At 59.7% G+C, this 21,056-nt stretch overlaps 1 protein-coding gene across 1 annotated transcript in view; it reads right to left on the bottom strand.

The window, feature by feature from the left end:
• The window catches only part of AHNAK2 (AHNAK nucleoprotein 2), a gene marked incomplete at both ends in the record, with an annotated part of 34,900 nt that overhangs the window by 3,281 nt on the left and 10,563 nt on the right, over positions 1 to 21,056 (bottom strand). Inside the window, 6 exons of the mRNA XM_079912768.1 lie at positions 54 to 8,567; positions 9,051 to 13,043; positions 13,172 to 13,356; positions 13,997 to 14,147; positions 15,926 to 16,024; positions 16,137 to 16,195. Coding sequence (XP_079768894.1) covers positions 54 to 8,567; positions 9,051 to 13,043; positions 13,172 to 13,356; positions 13,997 to 14,147; positions 15,926 to 16,024; positions 16,137 to 16,195 — 13,001 coding nt within the window. The remainder of the gene's footprint in view (positions 1 to 53; positions 8,568 to 9,050; positions 13,044 to 13,171; positions 13,357 to 13,996; positions 14,148 to 15,925; positions 16,025 to 16,136; positions 16,196 to 21,056) is intronic.

Here is a 21,056-nt window from a genome sequence, read left to right as displayed (position 1 = left end):
GGTGCCGCCTCTGCTGCTGAGGCTCTGGGAGGCCGGCGTGTTTGGGGTCCCACTTCGGGGGGGCTGTGTGAGGGCGGGGCCCCGCCGCTCTCGGGCACCTCTGCTTCGCTCTCGGTGCTGTGAATCAAGGTGGACACGCGCGTCCTCACGGTGGGAGCTTCGCTGGGCCTCCTTTCGTCTGTCTGTCTGTCCTCACTCTGTGGTGGGCCCGGGTGCAGGTGCATCCCGCCCTCTGGGTCCTGCTCCAGCAGGACCAGCCCCGTCCTTGCCATGGACGTGGCCATCGCTCTGGCGCCCGCAGTCTCCGCCGGCCCCCCGGCCCCCTCGCCCTCTGGAGAGAAGCTTTCTGGGGCATCAAAGAACGTGACCGCTTGTTCTTGGGCGTTTTGCTCTGCCAGAGCTGCCTCGTCTTCAGAGCTTTCGCTTTTCTTGGTGGGAGAGGAGGAGAGCCCTAATGTGGGGAATCGCAACCAGCCCGCCCTCTGGGGCTTCCTAGGGAGCTCTGCCTCGGGCCGTGCCCCAGGCTGTGTCTGGAGGGCAGCCGCCGCGCGGGCCTCGCCTTTGGAATCAGCGCGTGGCTCTTCGGCAGAGGAAGAAAAGCCAATGTTCGGAAGCCAGAACCTGAACAGACCAGACCTTCTACCTCCTGGTTTCTCTCCTGGAGCCGAGCCTTCCTCTGCCGGGGAGCTAGCTGCCTCCCCGCCGGCTTCTTTAGGGGGAAATGCGAGAACCTCTGCACCCTCGGCCCTGTCGCAGCAGCTGTCAGCACCCTGGCGGCCAGAGTGCACTTTGGGCGTGAACGTTGGCTGTCCAGGCACATCGACACTGGGCGAGATCACTTCAGACGGTCCTGTGGTGTCCGGCTGCGGACCTCCAGAGGCGGGCTCTGCTCCCGGGGCGGCTTGTTGGGAAGCCTCCTGCAGGCCGTCCCTCAGCCGGGAGTCTCGGACACTCACCCGCGTGCGGGGCTCCGGCACCTTCACCTTTAGCAACGAGAATCCGTAAGAAGCCGTTTGGATCTCAGACGCGGGGATCTCCAGTTGCCGCACGACCTGGGTGGAAATAGCCTCGGGTCCCGAGAGGTCAGCCAACTCTGCCGTCGCCCTGCTGTGGACGGCGACCTCGGGGCCCTCTCCCTGCGCACGCTGAACGTGCACTCTGACCTCGGAAATGGGGGAAGCTTCCGGGGAGAAGCCAAGGGCCACGGGCTGCCCCTCGGGGGTCCCAGCACCTGCCCTCAGGATGCTGGCGCCCCAGACTCCCGGGCTTCCCTCGTGCAGGGCGTGGGCAAGGCTGCTCCCCGGGCACTGCACTTCTGTCACAGCGGGGATAAAGACGTCGGCCTCGGAGCCGGGGTCAGGAAAGGCGAACCTTGGCACGCTTAACCTGGGCAGTCTGACAGTTACCACGGAGCCTTCCCAGGGCTGACCCATGTTAACGACAGAAACCTGGGACGGCCCGTCGGTCCTGGACGCCTTCAGTTTAATGGGGCCTTCAGGCTGGGAGGGCCATTCCTCTGCCCGCCCCGGCCCCGCAGCAAGGCCTGGTCCTGCAGGCCCAGCAGGAGGGGCCTGGGTTCCTGAACGCCTGCCGCTAGGCATCTGAAGAGGGAGGGAGCCTTCGCCTGGACGGACCCTGGCCTCGGAAGGGGAAAGGCCTGCAGCAGGTGCCCCTGCAGGGGAGAGGTGCAGCTCTGAGCGTTTGTCCTCAGGACCTCTCTTTAGGACGTCTGCGTCTGCGTGGGACGCGAGCTCCGCTGCTGCCTCGTCTGCCCCTGCCTCTGGGGGCTGCAGGGACATAGCTTCTTCCACCTCTGACCCAGGAACCCCCTGACCCCTGACTGGAGCTGGGCTTTCTCCTTCCCTCAGTGTGCTGGCAGCAGGCGCGGGCACTGGCGCCCCCCGAGCCCCAGCCGCCCCCCTCTCCCTGGCGGGGCGCCGGAGGCTGGGCAGGCGGAGCGCGGGCATCCTGAACCAGGCCCCCTGCGAGGCCACGCTCTCCACCGCGGGAGCGTCCACATCTGCTGGGCTGCAGGACGGCTGCTGGGGGTCTCCTACTGAGGGGGCCATCGCCTCGCCGAGAGGCTGGCTTGCCGGGCCGTCCCGGAGCCCGTGCCCTTGGCTGCTGTGTCCCGGAGACGGAGGGCCACCAGCTGACGAGCTCCCCCCCACCTTGGCCTTGCTGGGTCTGAGGTCGGGTCTGACAAAGTCCAAAAGGGGAGCGTGGGCCTGTGGCAGATGGGGGTCCACGTCCGCGCCTTCTGGAGCGCCACCCCCCGCCGGGGGCCTAGAGCGTGGAGCAGCGGGGTCTCCGCGTGGCAGGCCGGGCCCGCCCTCTGGAGTGAGCCCTGTGAGGGGTGCGTGTTCCAGCACAGCGCAGCCAGGCGACCTCACGCCACTCTCCTCTCCGTCCTTCTCTGGAAGCGCGTCCACAGCCACCTCCACTGCAGACACAGGACACCCAGGGGGCACGCCCTTGTGACCCGTGTCCACAGCCACGCCGATCTCTGCGTCGTCCAGGCTGCATTCAGGGTCCTCTGGGGGCACCGCCCCCTTCTCTGGGGACCAGCTGAATGACGGAAGCTCGATCCACGGCATTTTTAAGGGACTATCTTTCCCTCCACGTTCAGTATCTTTAGCTGGGCTCTCACCTGCAGCCACTGCTGACGGCCACGCGCTGCGCGGCACAGCTGTGGAGTCCAGGCCCCGGGCAGGGCCAGTAGTGGAGAGAGAGGGGGCACAACCCCCGGGACCGGCCTCCACCTCTGCATCGGCTGCTTCTGGGACAGAAAACCCGAACTTTGGTGGATGAAACTTAGGAAAACTCACCCGACCGTATGACGCAAGAAACATGGGGTCCACAGGGCCTGCGGGACTGTCAGTCTGGGATGCTGCAAATCTCTCCTGGGTTGGAAGACTGGCAGAACTTTCTGAGCTGGGAAGATAGGCATCGTTCTGGGAACAAGGGGCCGCTTCCAGAGGGAGCCCCGGGGAGACAGCGGCTCCAGGGAGAGTCACCTGGTATTTTGTGAGTACCTCACCCTTGGCGTCCTTCAGGTCCAGTTTGGGCCCCTCAATGTCCACCTTGGGCACCTTGGTGCTGGGCTTCTCCAATTTGGGCAGGTGGCCTTTGAGCGCAATTCCCAGCGCCACTTCCCTGGGCTCTGCTCTGAGAAGGTGGCCCTCTGGGAGCTTCACGCCCACCTTGGCACCCTTGACCTCCAGCTCGGTGGAGGGCAGCTCGATGCTGAGGGCACTGGTCTTCACGTCGGCCTGCACCGAGGACAGGGTCACCTGGGCCTGGACATTGGGTACGGACTCTTCCAAGGCGGCTTCGATGGACTTGCTGGGAGCCGACACCCCAAAGGACGGCATCTTGAACTTGGGCATTTTGAACTTGCTGTCTCTGGCGGCCACCTCCTTGTCCCCAAGGGACACATCGCCCGCCAGCATGATGTCCGCGGCCTTGGTGTCCACCTCCACGCTGGGCAGCGACACCTCCATGTCGGGAGTCGTCACCTCGCCTTTGGCGTCCTTCAGGTCCAGTTTGGGCCCCTTGATGTCCACCTGGGGGCCCTTGATGTCCACCTTGGGCACCTTGATGCTGGGCATCTGCACCTTCGGCAGGTGGCCCTTGAGTCCGATTCCCGCCACTGCTTCCTTGATCTCTGCTTCAGGAAGGTGGCCCTCCGGGAGCTTCAGGCCCACCTCGGTGGCCTTGACGTCCAGCTTGGAAGAGGGCAGCTCGATGCTAAGGACACTGGTCTTGACGTCGGCCTGCACCGAGGGCAGGGTCACTTCGGCCTGGGCCTTGGGCACGGACACCTCCATGGCGGCCTGGACGGACTTGCTGGGCGCTGACACCCCGAAGGACGGCATCTTGAACTTGGGCATTTTGAACTTGCTGTCTCTGGCGGCCACCTCCTTGTCCCCAAGGGACACATCGCCCTCCAGCTTGGTGCCCGCGGCCTTGGTGTCCACCTCCATGCTGGGCAGCGACACCTCCATGTCAGGGGTCGTCACCTCGCCTTTGGCGTCCTGCAGGTCCAGTTTGGGCCCCTTGATGTCCACCTTGGGCACCTTGATGCTGGGCATCTGCACCTTGGGCAGGTGGCCCTTGAGTCCGATTCCCGCTGCCGCTTCCTTGGGCTCCGCTTCGGGAAGGTGGCCCTCCGGGAGCTTCACGCCCACCTCGGCGGCCTTGACATCCAGCTCGGCGGAAGGCAGCTCGATGCTGAGGTCACTGGTCTTGACGTTGCCCTGCACCGAGGGCAGGGTCACCTCGGCCTGAGTCTTGAGCCCAGACCCCTCCAAGGAGGCTTCGACGGACTTGCTGGGCGCTGACACCCCGAAGGATGGCATCTTGAAATTGGGCGTTTTGAACTTGCTGTCTGTGACGGCCACCTCCTTGTCCCCAAGGGACACTGCGCCCGCCAGCTTGCTGTCCGCGACCTGGCTGTCCACCTCCACGCTGGGCAGTGACACCTCCACGTCGGGGATCGTCACCTCGCCCTTGGCGTCCTGCAATTCCAGCTTAGGCCCCTTGATGTCCACCTGGGGGCCCTTGATGTCCACCTTGGGCACCTTGATGCTGGGCATCTGCACCTTGGGCAGGTGGCCCTTGAGTCCGATTCCCGCAACTGCTTCTTTGATCTCTGCTTCGGGAAGGTGGCCCTCTGGGAGTTTCACGCCCACCTCGGCAACCTTGACATCCAGCTCGGTGGAGGGCAGCTCGATGCTGAGGTCACTGGTCTTGACGTCGGCCTGCACCGAGGGCAGGGTCACTTTGGCCTGGGCCTTGGGCACGGATACCTCCATGGCGGCCTGGACGGACTTGCTGGGCGCTGACACCCCGAAAGACGGCATCTTGAACTTGGGCATTTTGAACTTGCTGTCTCTGGCGGCCACCTCCTTGTCCCCAAGGGACACATCGCCCACCAGCTTGGTGCCCGCGGCCTGGGTGTCCACCTCCACGCTAGGCAGCGACACCTGCATGTCGGGGGTCGTCACTTCGCCTTTGGCGTCCTTCAGGTCCAGTTTGGGCCCCTTGATGTCCACCTGGGGGGCCTTGATGTCCACCTGGGGGGCCTTCATGTCCACCTTGGGCACCTTGATGCTGGGCATCTGCACCTTGGACAGGTGGCCCTTGAGTCCAATTACAGCTGCCGCTTCCATGGGCTCCACTTCAGGAAGGTGGCCCTCCAGGAGCTTCAGGCCCACCTCGGTGGCCTTGACCTCCAGCTTGGAGGAGGGCAGCTCGATGCTGAGGTCACTGGTCTTGACGTCGGCCTCCACCGAGGGCCGGGTCACCTTGGCCTGGGCCTTGGGTACGGACACCTCAACGGTGGCCTTGACAGACTTGCTGGGCGCTGACACCCCAACGGATGGCATCTTGAACTTGGGCATTTTGAACTTGCTGTCTCTGGCGGCCACCTCCTTGTCCCCAAGGGACACATCACCCGCCAGCATGATGCCCGCGGCCTTGGTGTCCACCTCCACGCTGGGCAGCGACACCTCCATGTCGGGGGTCGTCACCTCGCCTTTGGCGTCCTTCAGGTCTAGTTTGGGCCCCTTGATGTCCACCTGGGGGCCCTTGATGTCCACCTTGGGCACCTTGATGCTGGGCATCTGCACCTTCGGCAGGTGGCCCTTGAGTCCGATTCCCGCCACTGCTTCCTTCATCGCTGCTTCGGGAAGGTGGCCCTCCGGGAGTTTCATGCCCACCTCGGCAGCCTTGACATCCAGCTCGGTGGAGGGCAGCTCGATGCTAACACTGTTCTTGACGTCGGCCTGCATTGAAGGCAGGGTCACTTTGGCCTGGGCCTTGGGCACAGACACCTCCATGGCGGCCTGGACGGACTTGCTGGGCACTGACGCCCCGAAGGACGGCATCTTGAACTTGGGCATTTTGAACTTGCTATCTCTGGCGGCCACCTCCTTGTCCCCAAGGGACACATCACCCGCCAGCATGATGCCCGCGGCCTTGGTGTCCACCTCCACGCTGGGCAGCGACACCTCCACGTCAGGGACCGTCACCTCACCCTTGGCCTCCTTCAGGTCCAGTTTGGGCCCCTTGATGTCCACCTTGGGCACCTTGATGCTGGGCATCTGCACCTTGGACAGGTGGCCCTTGAGTCCGATTCCCGCTGCCGCTTCCTTGGGCTCTGCTTCGGGAAGGTGGCCCTCCGGGAGCTTCACGCCCACCTTGGCGGCCTTGACATCCAGCTCGGAAGAAGGCAGCTCGATGCTGAGGTCACTGGTCTTGACGTCGCCCTGCACCGAGGGCAGGGTCACCTCGGCCTGAGTCTTGATCCCAGACCCCTCCAAGGAGGCTTCGACGGACTTGCTGGGCGCTGACACCCCGAAGGATGGCATCTTGAACTTGGGCATTTTGAACTTGCTGTCTGTGACGGCCACCTCCTTGTCCCCAAGGGACACATCGCCCGCCAGCTTGCTGTCCGCGACCTGGCTGTCCACCTCCACGCTGGGGAGTGACACCTCCACATCGGGGGTCGTCACCTCACCCTTGGCGTCCTGCAATTCCAGTTTAGGCCCCTTGAGGTCCACCTTGGGCACCTTGATGCTGGGCATCTGCAACTTGGACAGGTGGCCCTTGAGTCCGCTTCCCGCCACTGCTTCCTTGGGCTCCACTTCGGGAAGGTGGCCCTCTGGGAGTTTCACGCCCACCTCGGCAGCCTTGCCATCCAGCTCGGTGGAGGGCAGCTCGATGCTAACACTGTTCTTGACATCGGCCTGCATTGAAGGCAGGGTCACTTTGGCCTGGGCCTTGGGCACAGACACCTCCATGGCGGCCTGGATGGACCTGCTGGGCGCTGACACCCCGAAGGACGGCATTTTGAACTTGGGCATTTTGAACTTGCTGTCTGTGACGGCCACCTCCTTGTCCCCAAGGGACACATCGCCCGCCAGCATGATGTCCGCAGCCTGGCTGTCCACTTCCACGCTGGGCAGAGACACCTCCACATCAGGGACCGTCACCTCGCTCTTGGCCTCCTTCAGGTCCAGTTTGGGCCCCTTGATGTCCACCTTGGGCACCTTGATGCTGGGCATCTGCACCTTGGACAGGTGGCCCTTGAGGCCAATTTCAGCTGCCGCTTCTGTGGACTCCGCTTCGAGAAGGTGGCCCTCTGGGAGCTTCACGCCCACCTCGGCGGCCTTGACATCCAGCTCGGCGGAAGGCAGCTCGATGCTGAGGTCACTGGTCTTGACGTCGCCCTGCACCGAGTGCAGGGTCACCTCGGCCTGAGTCTTGAGCCCAGACCCCTCCAAGGAGGCTTCGACGGACTTGCTGGGCGCTGACACCCCGAAGGATGGCATCTTGAACTTGGGCATTTTGAACTTGCTGTCTCTGGCGGCCACCTCCTTGTCCCCAAGGGACACTTCGCCCGCCAGCTTGCTGTCCGCGACCTGGCTGTCCACCTCCACGCTGGTCAGTAACACCTCCACGTCGGGGGTCGTCACCTCGCCCTTGGTGTCCTGCAATTCCAGTTTAGGCCCCTTGATGTCCACCTGGGGGCTCTTGATGTCCACCTTGGGCACCTTGATGCTGGGCATCTGCACCTTGGGCAGGTGGCCCTTGAGTCCGATTCCCGCCACTGCTTCCTTCATCTCTGCTTCGGGAAGGTGGCCCTCTGGGAGTTTCACGCCCACCTCGGCAGCCTTGACATCCAGCTCGGTGGAGGGCAGCTCGATGCTGATGTCACTGGTCTTGACGTCGGCCTGCACCGAGGGCAAAGTCACTTCGGCCTGGGCCTTGGGCACGGACACCTCCATGGCGGCCTGGACGGACTTGCTGGGCGCTGAAACCCCGAAAGATGGCATCTTGAACTTGGGCATTTTGAACCTGCTGTCTCTGGTGGCCACCACCTTGTCCCCAAGGGACACATCGCCCGCCAGCATGATGCCCGCGGCCTGGGCGTCCACCTCCATGCTGGGCAGCGACACCTCCATGTCGGGGGTCGTCACCTCGCCTTTGGCGTCCTGCAGGTCCAGTTTGGGCCCCTTGATGTCCACCTTGGGCACCTTGATGCTGGGCATCTGCACCTTGGGCAGGTGGCCCTTGAGTCCGATTCCCGCTGCCGCTTCCTTGGGCTCCGCTTCGGGAAGGTGGCCCTCCGGGAGCTTCACGCCCACCTCGGCGGCCTTGACATCCAGCTCGGCGGAAGGCAGCTCGATGCTGAGGTCACTGGTCTTGACGTTGCCCTGCACCGAGGGCAGGGTCACCTCGGCCTGAGTCTTGAGCCCAGATCCCTCCAAGGAGGCTTCGACGGACTTGCTGGGCGCTGACACCCCGAAGGATGGCATCTTGAACTTGGGCATTTTGAACTTGCTGTCTGTGACGGCCACCTCCTTGTCCCCAAGAGACACATCGCCCGCTAGCTTGCTGTCCGCGACCTGGCTGTCCACCTCCACGCTGGGCAGCGACACCTCCATGTCGGGGATCGTCACCTCGCCCTTGGCGTCCTGCAATTCCAGTTTAGGCCCCTTGATGTCCACCTGGGGGCCCTTGATGTCCACCTTGGGCAACTTGATGCTGGGCATCTGCACCTTGGGCAGGTGGCCCTTCAGTTCAATTTCAGCTGCTGCTTCCGTGGGCTCCACTTCGGGAAGGTGGCCCTCTGGGAGCTTCAGGCCCACCTCGGCAGACTTGACCTCCAGCTTGGAGGAGGGCAGCTCGATGCTGAGGTCACTGGTCTTGACGTTGGCCTGCACCGAGGGCCGGGTCACCTTGGCCTGGGCCTTGGGCACGGACACCTCCACGGTGGCCTTGACAGACTTGCTGGGCGCTGACACCCCAACGGATGGCATCTTGAACTTGGGCATTTTGAACTTGCTGTCTCTGGCGGCCACCTCCTTGTCCCCAAGGGACACATCGCCCGCGAGCATGATGCCCGCGGCCTTGGTGTCCACCTCCACGCTGGGCAGCGACACCTCCACGTCAGGGACCGTCACCTCACCCTTGGCCTCCTTCAGGTCCAGTTTGGGCCCCTTGATGTCCACCTTGGGCACCTTGATGCTGGGCATCTGCACCTTGGGCAGGTGGCCCTTGAGTCCAATTCCCGCTGCCACTTCCTTGGGCTCCGCTTCGGGAAGGTGGCCCTCCGGGAGCTTCACGCCCACCTCGGCGGCCTTGACATCCAGCTCAGCGGAAGGCAGCTCGATGCTGAGGTCACTGGTCTTGACGTCGCCCTGCACCGAGTGCAGGGTCACCTCGGCCTGAGTCTTGAGCCCAGACCCCTCCAAGGAGGCTTCGACGGACTTGCTGGGCGCTGACACCCCGAAGGATGGCATCTTGAACTTGGGCATTTTGAACTTGCTGTCTCTGGTGGCCACCTCCTTGTCCCCAAGGGACACTGCGCCCGCCAGCTTGCTGTCCGCGACCTGGCTGTCCACCTCCACGCTGGGCAGTGACACCTCCACGTCGGGGGTCGTCACCTCGCCTTTGGCGTACTGCAATTCCAGTTTAGGCCCCTTGATGTCCACCTGGGGGCCCTTGATGTCCACCTTGGGCACCTTGATGCTGGGCATCTGCACCTTGGGCAGGTGGCCCTTGAGTCCGATTCCCGCCACTGCTTCCTTCATCTCTGCTTCGGGAAGGTGGCCCTCTGGGAGTTTCACGCCCACCTCGGCAGCCTTGACATCCAGCTCGGTGGAGGGCAGCTCGATGCTGATGTCACTGGTCTTGACGTCGGCCTGCACCGAGGGCAGAGTCACTTCGGCCTGGGCCTTGGGCACGGACACCTCCATGGCGGCCGGGACGGACTTGCTGGGCGCTGACACCCCGAAAGATGGCATCTTAAACTTGGGCATTTTGAACTTGCTGTCTCTGGTGGCCACCTCCTTGTCCCCAAGGGACACTGCGCCCGCCAGCTTGCTGTCCGCGACCTGGCTGTCCACCTCCACGCTGGGCAGTGACACCTCCACGTCGGGGGTCGTCACCTCGCCCTTGGCGTACTGCAATTCCAGTTTAGGCCCCTTGATGTCCACCTGGGGGCCCTTGATGTCCACCTTGGGCACCTTGATGCTGGGCATCTGCACCTTGGGCAGGTGGCCCTTGAGTCCGATTCCCGCCACTGCTTCCTTCATCTCTGCTTCGGGAAGGTGGCCCTCTGGGAGTTTCACGCCCACCTCGGCAGCCTTGACATCCAGCTCGGTGGAGGGCAGCTCGATGCTGATGTCACTGGTCTTGACGTCGGCCTGCACCGAGGGCAGAGTCACTTCGGCCTGGGCCTTGGGCACGGACACCTCCATGGCGGCCGGGACGGACTTGCTGGGCGCTGACACCCCGAAAGATGGCATCTTAAACTTGGGCATTTTGAACTTGCTGTCTCTGGTGGCCACCTCCTTGTCCCCAAGGGACACATCGCCCGCCAGCATGATGCCCACGGCCTGGGTGTCCACCTCCACGCTAGGCAGCGACACCTGCATGTCGGGGGTCGTCACTTCGCCTTTGGCGTCCTTCAGGTCCAGTTTGGGCCCCTTGATGTCCACCTGGGGGGCCTTGATGTCCACCTGGGGGGCCTTGATGTCCACCTTTGGCACCTTGATGCTGGGCATCTGCACCTTGGACAGGTGGCCCTTGAGTCCAATTACAGCTGCCGCTTCCGTGGGCTCCACTTCGGGAAGGTGGCCCTCCAGGAGCTTCAGGCCCACCTCGGCGGCCTTGACCTCCAGCTTGGAGGAGGGCAGCTCGATGCTGAAGTCACTGGTCTTGACGTCGGCCTGCACCGAGGGCCGGGTCACCTCGGCCTGGGCCTTGGGCACGGACACCTCCATGGCGGCCTGGACGGACTTGCTGGGCGCTGACATACCAAAAGACGGCATCTTGAACTTGGGCATTTTGAACTTGCTGTCTCTGGCGGCCACCTCCTTGTCCCCAAGGGACACTTCGCCCGCCAGCATGATGCCCTCAACCTGGCTGTCCACCTCCATGCTGGACAGTGACACTTCCACGTCAGGGACCTTCACGTCGCCTTTGGCGTCCTTCAGGTCTAGTTTGGGCCCCTTGATGTCCACCTCGGGCACCTTGATGCTGGGCATCTGCACCTTGGACAGGTGGCCCTTGAGTCCGATTCCCGCTGCCGCTTCCTTGGGCTCCGCTTCGGGAAGGTGGCCCTCCGGGAGCTTCACGCCCACCTCGGCGGCCTTGACATCCAGCTCGGTGGAGGGCAGCTCGATGCTGAGGTCACTGGTCTTGACGTCGGCCTGCACCGAGGGCAGGGTCACCTCAGCCTGGTCCTTGGGGCCAGACCCGTCCAAGGAGGCTTCGACGGACTTGCTGGACGCTGACACCCCGAAGGACGGCATCTTGAACTTGGGCATTTTGAACTTGCTGTCTCTGGCGGCCACCTCCTTGTCCCCCAGGGACATGTCGCCCTCCAACTTGGTACCTGCGGCCTGGGTGTCCACCTCCACGCTGGGCAGTGACACCTCCACGTCGTGGGCCGTCACCTCGCCCTTGGCGTCCTTCAGGTCCAGTTTGGGTCCCTTGATGTCCACCTGGGGGGCCTTGATGCTGGGCATCTGCACCTTGGGCAGGTGGCCCTTGAGTCTGATTCCCGCCACTGCTTCCTTCATCTCTGCTTCGGGAAGGTGGCCCTCTGGGAGTTTCACGCCCACCTCGGCAGCCTTGACATCCAGCTCGGTGGAGGGCAGCTCGATGCTGATGTCACTGGTCTTGACGTCGGCCTGCACCGAGGGCAGAGTCACTTCGGCCTGGGCCTTGGGCACGGACACCTCCACGGCGGCCTGGACGGACTTGCTGGGCGCTGACACCCTGAAGGACGGCATCTTGAACCTGGGCATTTGGAACTTGCTGTCTCGCTCTAGTCCACCTTGGCCTTTCACATCCGTCTCTAACGTTTCTACTTTGATGCTGCTCTCCTTTTCCTTCTCTGTTTCCTGGAGTTGTGTCGCTTTGTCTCCTTTTGCCTCCTTCGCTGGCGACCACCCAAAGGAGGGCAGCTTGAACCTTAGCATTTTCATCTTCCCCTCCTTTTCGTCCGTGTGCGGGCCCCCGCCCTTGCTGTCCTCGTCTCTCTTCTGGGCTGCATCTTCCTCCGTTGCTCCTCCCTCTTGCACTGGCGGATGGACTGGGGGTTGTCTGGGCCTGTGCTTTTCTGCTTCCCCTGCATCCTCCCCCTTGGCCTCCGTGCCCTCAGCAGAGACCCTTCTCTGCCGTGGTCCCTGCTGGAGAGCTGTCGCGGCTCCTTCTTTCTCGAGCACTTTTTCTTTGTAAAGTCCAAACTTGGGTGTCTTTAAAGTGGGTATGCGGACATGGAATTCTGGTTGGTGGTTTTGGTGGATGCCTTGGTCTGCTGAGTCTTGCAGAGACAGCCTGGCAATGCCGAGCTCCAGCGACTGCGTGCCTTCCCCGGCCCCCTTCCTGCTCTGTCCTGGCGCTGGGCCCAGCCCGGCGTTTCCCTGGGGCACAGTCTCCCCCCTGTCCTTGGCCTCTTTTGTCTTTCTTCGGGGTCTGGGTGCTGGGCCGGCCCCTTCCCCAGGGGCTCCCTCAGTGGGGAGGCTGGGCTCCGTGGGGGGCTCGGCGGCCTCTGGCACCCCTGCCGTCCTGTCCTCTCTCCCGCCATGGGCGGCAGCCCTGGAGGCCTCTCGCCCGGAATCCCGGGGCCCTGTCTCCACCAGGACCCCAGCCTGGACTGTCCCCCCGTGGGCTCCCCTGCCCGACAGCCCCTTCCCTGAGCCCACCCGGAATCTCAGGTTCGGGAAGCTTTTCTTCCGCTGCCTGCCTGGCCCTGCTTCCGGGAGCTGGGCCTCCGTGTCTGTGCTCGTGGGGGACAGGTCAGGCACGTCCCCTCGCTCGCTGGCCTCCGAGGAGCTGTGCGACCTCCGGGGCCCTGGCCCACGCTTGCTCTTCAGAGCTTGGAATTTGGGCCAGGAGAGCCGCTCCCTCTGGGGCTGCCTGCCTCTGCCCTCCCTGGGCTTGGAGATGAGCCTCTCCTGGTCTCCATCCTCCTGCAGCGTCTCCGTGGGGGTCTCCGTGCGCCCTTCGGCGATATCCTGGTCCTGAAACAGGGAGAGAGCACCTTTTGGGCCGCCGTACAGGGAGTCGAAGGCAGGGGCTCCGGGGACGGGAGGGGGCAGTGGGGGTCCCCTCCCAGCCTCAGCCTGGGCACCCGGCCATGCAAGCACACCTGCTTCTTGCTGCCCCTCGAGCCACGCGGAGCGCCGCCGGAAGCTCCCTCCTCGTCCTCCCGGGCGGGAAGCTGCCGCCTGACTGTGAACTGAACCTTGTACGGCTCTGAGTACTGGAGGATTTTGAGAGCGTCTTCGTATTTAATGTCGTCAAAGAATATGGTTGTGCTGAGCAGCTGATCCCCTAGACGAAGACAGAGCGGTCCCCGCACCTCAGTGCCCCGGACCTCGTCGGGCCTCACGGGAGGGGTCCACAGGGGTGCGTGACCGAGGAGGCGACCCTGCTCAGGCTGCCCGGCCCCTTCCTTCTCTTGAGCCCCGGGTGGGAAGGAGCCCCCATTTCCAAGCAGAAAACCTGTCAGAGCGGGTGGCCCCAGCCCGGACACGGCTAGGTAGTCTCTAGGGACTCAACTGAGTCCACTGTGGCCCGTCCCCCTCAGGCCCCACCCGATCCTGACGGGACCACGGGGACGTGGGGGTGGGGTCGTGGCACCCGATCCTGATGGGACCACGGGACGTGGGGTGGGGTCGTGGCACCCGATCCTGATGGGACCATGGGGACGTGGGGATGGGGGACCACGGGACGTGGGGATGGGGGACCACGGGGACGTGGGGATGGGGCCATGCTGAGTCCACTGTGGCCCGTCCCCCTCAGGCCCCACCCGATCCTGACGGGACCACGGGATGTGGGGATGGGGGACCACGGGACGTGGGGATGGGGGATCACGGGGACGTGGGGATGGGGGACCACGGGGACGTGGGGATGGGGGACCACGGGACGTGGGGATGGGGCACCACGGGGACGTGGGGTGGGGCCGTGGCACCTTCTCTCAGGCTGAAGAGCTTGGCAGCTGAGGACTCCTTCAGCACCTGCTTGACAAAGATCCCCTGGTCCCCGCCGCCCGTGACAAGGTAGCCACTGGCTCCGGCCTCCACCTTGGTCTTCAGTGTCCCCTCCATCGCCTCCTGCGTGGACTAGAAGCACATCGGGCCCCAGTGAGGATACGCCCGCCCCACAGTGGGCGTGGCTGCTGGGAGGCTGCCTCCCCTGAGGCCAGGGACCCCGGAGTCCTCCGTCATTGGGCAGCTGAGCCCGGGCACGGGGTCCAGGCTCTGGGGGAAGCCAGCTGCCGCCGTCTCAGCTGGGAGCAGCCTCCCCTGTCCCCGACCCCTCCTGCCAGGACTCAGGAGCAGCCCGGCCCCGACCGTCCGGGCCCAGCGGGGCTCGACAAGCAGCGGGGAGGGTCTTCTGCCTGCACGTGGCCAAAGCACTCCTTCATCAGCTCCTGGCTCACCGCCGCCCTCACTCCAAAGCGCTCCTTCATCAGCTCCTGGCTCACCGCCACCCTCACTCCAAAGCGCTCCTTCATCAGCTCCTGGCTCACCACTACCCTCACGCCGAGCACCAGTTACATACGAGGCAGCTGGTGCTCAGACCAAGGAGGGCCATAAACGCTGAGGAAAAGACCGGAAGCGGCAGGGCCAGCCTGGCCTCGGACACGACAGCTCCTCTGGGTCTGGGAGAGAGTTAGGATTGCTGGGGCCACCAGTGACAGCAGGCAGCGCACCCTCCTGGCTGGGAGCCTACAGAGCCCAGCCCTTCCGTGGCCCTGGACGCAGCAGCCGTACCCACTGTACAGCTGAGAACACTGAGGTCCGTGCGCCCGGTCCATCTGGTCAGCAGTCTGGGCCCTTCACCGTGAGAGCAGAGGGGTCTGGGGGCCGGCCTGGACCAGTGTTCCGGAGCCCCTACCCACCCCCGGGCCTGATGAGGGAGGTGGCACGCCCGTCCGCAGGGCACAGGGCCACACTGCCGGCTTTCCGGCTCCTCGCCTTCTCGCTCTGGCCCTGGCTTCCCCCGCCGGAGCCCGTGTGGACGGGCCGCCCCCCCACATCAGCTCCTGGCACACCCAGGCTCATCCTGGAAAGCGTCTGCGAGTCCCCCGAATCCCGCTTCCACCAGGACCTCCGCCTCCTTGGCGTGTCTTCCTGCAGCAGCGACAGACAGCGGGTCACCAACCTGCCCCTGCCCAGGGGACGGGAGGGACTCGGGGAGGCTCCAGCTCAGGGGCTAGATCCCCCAGAGTGTGCTGTGTGCAGGGGGAGCTGAGTTCCTCCAGGGGGAAGGTGACTCTGGGCCTTTGTGATTCCCACAGGGCCCAGCCCCCGTGTCCGCAAGTAGAGGGGGCAAAAAAGAAACAGTACAAGAAGGAGGCCTTTGGGACTTCCCTGGCGGTCCAGTGGTTAGGACTCCGTGCTTCCACTGCAGGGGGCACGGGTTCGATCCTGGTCAGGGAACTAAGATCCCACATGCCGCCGCACGGCACGGCCAAAAGAAGTAAGTACGTAAACAATTCTGAAGAAAGAATGAGGCCTTCAGTAAACACGCCTAGCCCGTGCCTTCCCCCAGGTGTCTCCAGGGGTGGCCGCGGGACCCTGTCTATGTCTCCTCGTCAGAGAGGGCACGTGTGTGCACATATCCTCTGTCCCGTCGCACGCAGGAGCACGAGGTCTGTTCCCCACGCACACACACGTGTGCCATCTCAAGTGCGTCCTGGCCAGCTGATGGGAGGGCTCCAAGGAGGACCGAGGAGTCAGAGAGGACAGCCGAGCGGACGCCGCTGTGGCAGGGCAGTGTGGCTGCACAGGTGCGAGCGTGAGGTGCCCACACGGGGGATGCAGGAGGCGTGGTCACCTGCGGCCGCACACCTGAGCCTTCCCCGAGCCTCTGGCTGTCTGTGGAGCAGGCTTACCGGGAGTCCGAAGCCGGCGCCCTCAGTCACGTACTCGTAGACGGGCGAGGACCCCTGGGGCCGGGGCCGAATGATCTCATCCACAGACCCTTCCGTCACCTGGCAGGAGGAGAGAATCAGGTCACCCTCAGCCACTTGGGCTCTGCTCAAGTCCAGGAAAGGAGGGGGTGGGGGCTACGAGTGGGGCACATCCTCCCTGGACCTCACTTACGGACTGGTCCTCCGCGGTTTCTGCATCTGGCTCTTCAGGCTGCAACTGCCGGCCAGACGCTGCAAAGGGAAAGGAGGAGTCAGTGGAGGCTTGCAGGTGGGCAGAGCAGAGGGTGGAGCTGGGGGCAGGGGCCCAGGAGAGGCTGTGTACCACAGAGGTGGTGTAACCCTGGACCCTGGGTCTGGGAGCACATGCAGGGGTCGGGGGAGGACACACAGCCCCTGAGCCAGGGAGAGTGTGAGATCAGGTGTGATGGCAGTGAGCCAGGACAGACAAAGTAGATGGCTTCACAGAGTTAGTCACAGAAAGTTACTAAACAAACACACAAACAAAGCAATAACTACCACCCTGACGGGGAGAGTCAGGATCCAGAGTTACTATAATAATGTCCAGCGTTCAATAGAAAACTACATGACATGTACAGAATCAAGCAGGTAGGATCCACACTGAGGAGCAGAGCAGTTAATGGAAACAATCTTCGAATGTCCACAGCTGTTGAATTCGGCACAGACTCCAAAGCAACATTCATAAATTTATTCAAAAAAGTGAAGGAGACCATGTTTAAAGAATTAATGAAAAATATGATGACAATGGCCCAATGAAGAAAGAATGTCATAAAGAAATAGAAATTATATTAAGAAAAAAGAAAAAAGCCAAATGGAAACTCTGAAGTTGAAAGTTTCCTAGAGGGGCTCAATAGAGGGCTGAGATGCCAGTGGAAGGAAGCAAAAAACTTGTAGGTTAGGGGAATTCCCTGGCAGTCCAGTGGTTAGGACTCGGCACTTTCACTGCCAGGGCGCAGGTTCAATCCCTGGTTGGGGAACTAAGATCCCTCAAGACACACAGTGCAGCCAGAAAAAACAAAAAATGACCAAACAAAGCAAAAAACTTGTAGATTGATAGAAATTAACCAATTTGAAGAACAAGGGGAAAAGGATTGAAGGAAAATGAATAGAGCCTCAGAGATCTGTGAGATGACATTAAGAACACCAATATATGTGTAGTTGAAGTCTCAGAAGGAAACGAGAGAGAGAGAGAGAGAGAGAGAGAGAGAGGCAGGAAAAAATGTTTGAAAGAATAATGGCTAAAAACAATCTATGGATCTCAGAAGCTCAACAAACCCCAGTAGGATAAACACAAAGGGATCCAGACCTGGACAATCACATCAAAATGTTCAAGGGAAAGAGAAAAATTTGAAAGCAACAAGAGAGAAGTGGCCCATCACATTTACCAGTACAGCAATACAATTACTAGTCAACACCACAGAAGCTAGAAAAAAGCGGAACAGTATATTCAAATTGCTGAAAGAAAAACTTTGTTAACCATGAATTCTACATCTAGCAAACTGTCCTTCAAAAATAAAGGCAAAATAGGGACTTCCCTGGTGGCACAGTGGTTAAGAATCCGCCTGCCAGTGCAGGGGACATGGGTTCAAGCCCTGGCCCAGGAAGATCCCACATGCCACAGAGCAACTAAGCCCATGTGCCACAACTACTGAGCTTGCACTCTAGAACCTGTGAGCCACAACTACTGAAGCCCGTGCACCTAGTGCCCATGCTCCACAACAAGAGAAGCCACCGCAATGAGAAGCTCACGCACCGCAATGAAGAGAGTGCCCCGCTCACCGCAACTAGAGAAAGCCCGTGCGCAGCAATGAAGACCCAATGCAGCCAAAAATAAATAAATGAAATAAATAAATTTATTTTAAAAAAAGATGAAAAAGATGTGTAGCTAGTAAGTCAGTAGTGGAAATAAAATGCAATACTAAAAATACACGTTGTTTTATACATATATATAATGTATATAAATAATTTACATTAATATATAAAGTTAATATATAATTAATTATATATAACGTATACATCTATATTCATTTATAGATACAAAATTTATATTTATATATGTAATATATGCTATTAAGTAATTATATACCTGTGTATATATTTAATTAATTCTAAAACAAGACAAGGAACCAGGGAAAGAGGAGCAAAGGATGGATGGAATAAAATAGAAAGCAATTAGCAAGATGGTAGGATTTAAACCAGCCATTTTGACAATACATTAAATATAAAAGGACTTAAAATTCCAATCAAAAAGGTAGAGATTATCAGATTAAATTTAAAAAGCAAGACCTGACTACATGCTATCTAGGAGAAATGGACTATAAACAAAAAGAAGTTAAAAGAAAAGGAAATAAAAAATACATACAGTGCAAAAACTAATCATTTCATAATAATAAAGGGCACAATTCATAAAAAAAAATAATAACAAACCTAAGTCTGTATATACCTAGTAACAGAGGCTAAAAGCACTGAAGTGAAAGCTAGCAAAAATGAAAGGACAAAAAAGACAAATCCACAATTACAGTAGAGATTGTAACATTCCTCTCAGTAATCGATAACCTTACAAGACAGAATAGGTAAGAACACTGATCCACCCATCAACCAATGAGGCCACGGCGGAGATCACCCCTCCTGACAAGAGCAGAGCACACATTCGTCTTAAGTGCACATGGGACATTCACCAAGATAGATCATAGGCTAGCTCATTTAAATGTCTCAGTAAATTTAAAATAATTAAGACCATTTCAAATCAGCTAGGTATTTTCTCTGACTCTCAACGGAATCAAGACGGTACAGTATAACCACAAATATCAGTGAAAACGAATAGGAAGTCCAGAATGGTCCCACACTTTGTAAGATCAGTTAACTTTTGACAAAGCAGCCAAGTTATTTCAATAGAAAAATAATAGTCTTTTCAGCAATGGTGCTGGGACAAGTAGATATTTATTTGGGGAAAAAAACCCTAGACCCTTACAACATAGCACATGTAAAAATTAACTCAAAATGAATCATAGAGCTAAATGTAAAACTTAAAACTTCTAGAAGAAAACACAGGAGAAATTCTTCACCACCTTGGCGGGGAGGCAGTGTTTTCTTAGGCAGGATCCAAAAGTGTGAATCATAAAAGAAAATCTGATCAATATATTTCATCATAATTAAATACTTCTAGTCTTGAAAGACATTCTTTAGAAAATGAAAAGGCAAATTCAATATATCCGACAAAGAACTTGCATCCAGAAGAATTTCTGCAAATCAATAGAAAAAGACAAAAAATAAAAAAAACCTCAATTAAAAGTGGGCAAAAGATTTAAACAGACACTTCACAAAAGAAGATGTACCAGTAAGCACGGAAAAGATGGTCAACTTCTTTAGTCGTCAGGGAAATGCAAATTATTAATAAAACCAATGGCACAAAACAAAGGTCCCGGAACCAGACTCATACAGATATAGCGCTGTGGGAAAGTAATGATCTTTTCAGTCAGCAGTGTGGGGTCCACTGGAAATTCACAGGGAATAATATTGATATCGACCCCTAGGTCAGCCCCAGGAAGTATTAATTCCATGTGGATTGCAGATCCAAAGTTTAACGATACAGTTTCCAGAAGATAAACCAAAATGACACTGGGGATAGGGAAACAATTCTTAACCAGGACACAGACAGCACTAGCCTTAAAGGAAACAACTAATTGTTAAAATTATTAAATTAGGGACTTGCCTGGTGGCACCGTGGTTAAGAATCCAATGCAGGGGACACGGGTTCGACCCCTGGTCGGGAAGTAAGATCCCACATGATGTGCAGCACCGCCAAAAAAAACAGTAGAACGAAAAAGACTTGGGAGTCTCTGTCCGATGAACTGCGTCCACAGACAGTGTGGGTGAATTTCCCAAACTTAGTGCTGCAATAGAGCTAGACATAAAGAGCTCAGGCAGAACCCGCTACGCGCAGTTCACAGGTGCACTGGTGCTGGAAGCCCTTTGGGAGGGGGCAGGCCAGCGGGGGAGAGGCCTCTGGTGAGGATAAGGGGCACTGGTTACACCAGTGTGTCCACTTTGGGAAAATGCATCCAGCTACACGCATACGATTTGTACCTTTCCCAAAAACTGTTTCAATTCTACATAAAATTGAAATGAGGAAATTATAAACTTTATGCCAATAAATCTGAAAATGTAGAGGGATTGGACATATTCCTGGAGAAATAACTGCGAGCACCGCGCAAGGGGAAACAGGCTCCGCAATAGCCCTGTGATGGTTCAGCAACAAAAGCCCTTCCTTAAAACCGGTCCACAGGCACCTCCGGGCCCAGCGCCCCCAGAATTGTCCTCAGTATTCCAGGAGAAGCAGCCCAGGATCTCACACTAGGTCTGGCCCTGGGCTCAGCCACACCGTCTGCGTCTGTGACTGCATTGCTGGTGAGGAGGGGACACGGGTGCCCACTCCCAAGCCACCGCAGCCAGCAGGGCTCAGAGCCGGGAGGGAATCCCTGTCCCACGGGCCGGGCAGCCGGCATGGGCACCAGGCGCGTCCCAGCCCCCGTGGAACACACGGGGGAAGCCCAGTCCTGGCGGGGTGCAGGTTTGGCTGCTGCCCCCTGGCCAATTTGCTGTGTGACCCTGAGCAAGCCTGTCCCTTCTCTGAGCCCTGATTTCCCCATGGATGTCAGAGGGCTACTCTGCCCACCCAGAAGCCCAGAGGGACCGCAGGGAGTGGGAGGTGGGCGGAGAGGAGGTTGTGGAGGAGGCGGAGGGGCGGGGGGGGGGGGGGAGCGCGGCGGGGAGGGGGGAGCGAGTCCCAGGCTGATTCAGGCCCCGCCCCCGGGAGCAGTGGCGATCAAAGCCTGTCCCCCACCGAGCCCGCTGCCCTGCGCGGAAGCCAAGGGCAACGGCAGCTGACCCCACTCTCTCCGGCCGCAGTTCCCCTTCCAGTTCTGCCGAGACCCTCACCCCCAGCCGCAAAGTGGGCGCGCTGTGGGTGAGCAACGAGGAATCTGAGGCTGGGGGAGGGGAAGCCACTGGCCCGAGGGGGCTCAGCCCGCGGGGCTGCGCGGGGACTAGACGCGGCGGGCGGAGTCCAGGGTGG

The sequence above is a fragment of the Stenella coeruleoalba genome, assembly GCF_951394435.1.
Source record: "Stenella coeruleoalba genome assembly, chromosome: 2".
NCBI lineage: Eukaryota > Metazoa > Chordata > Mammalia > Artiodactyla > Delphinidae > Stenella > Stenella coeruleoalba.
Note: the sequence above shows the minus strand (reverse complement) of the source record. Positions and strands in the feature narration are given on the sequence as shown.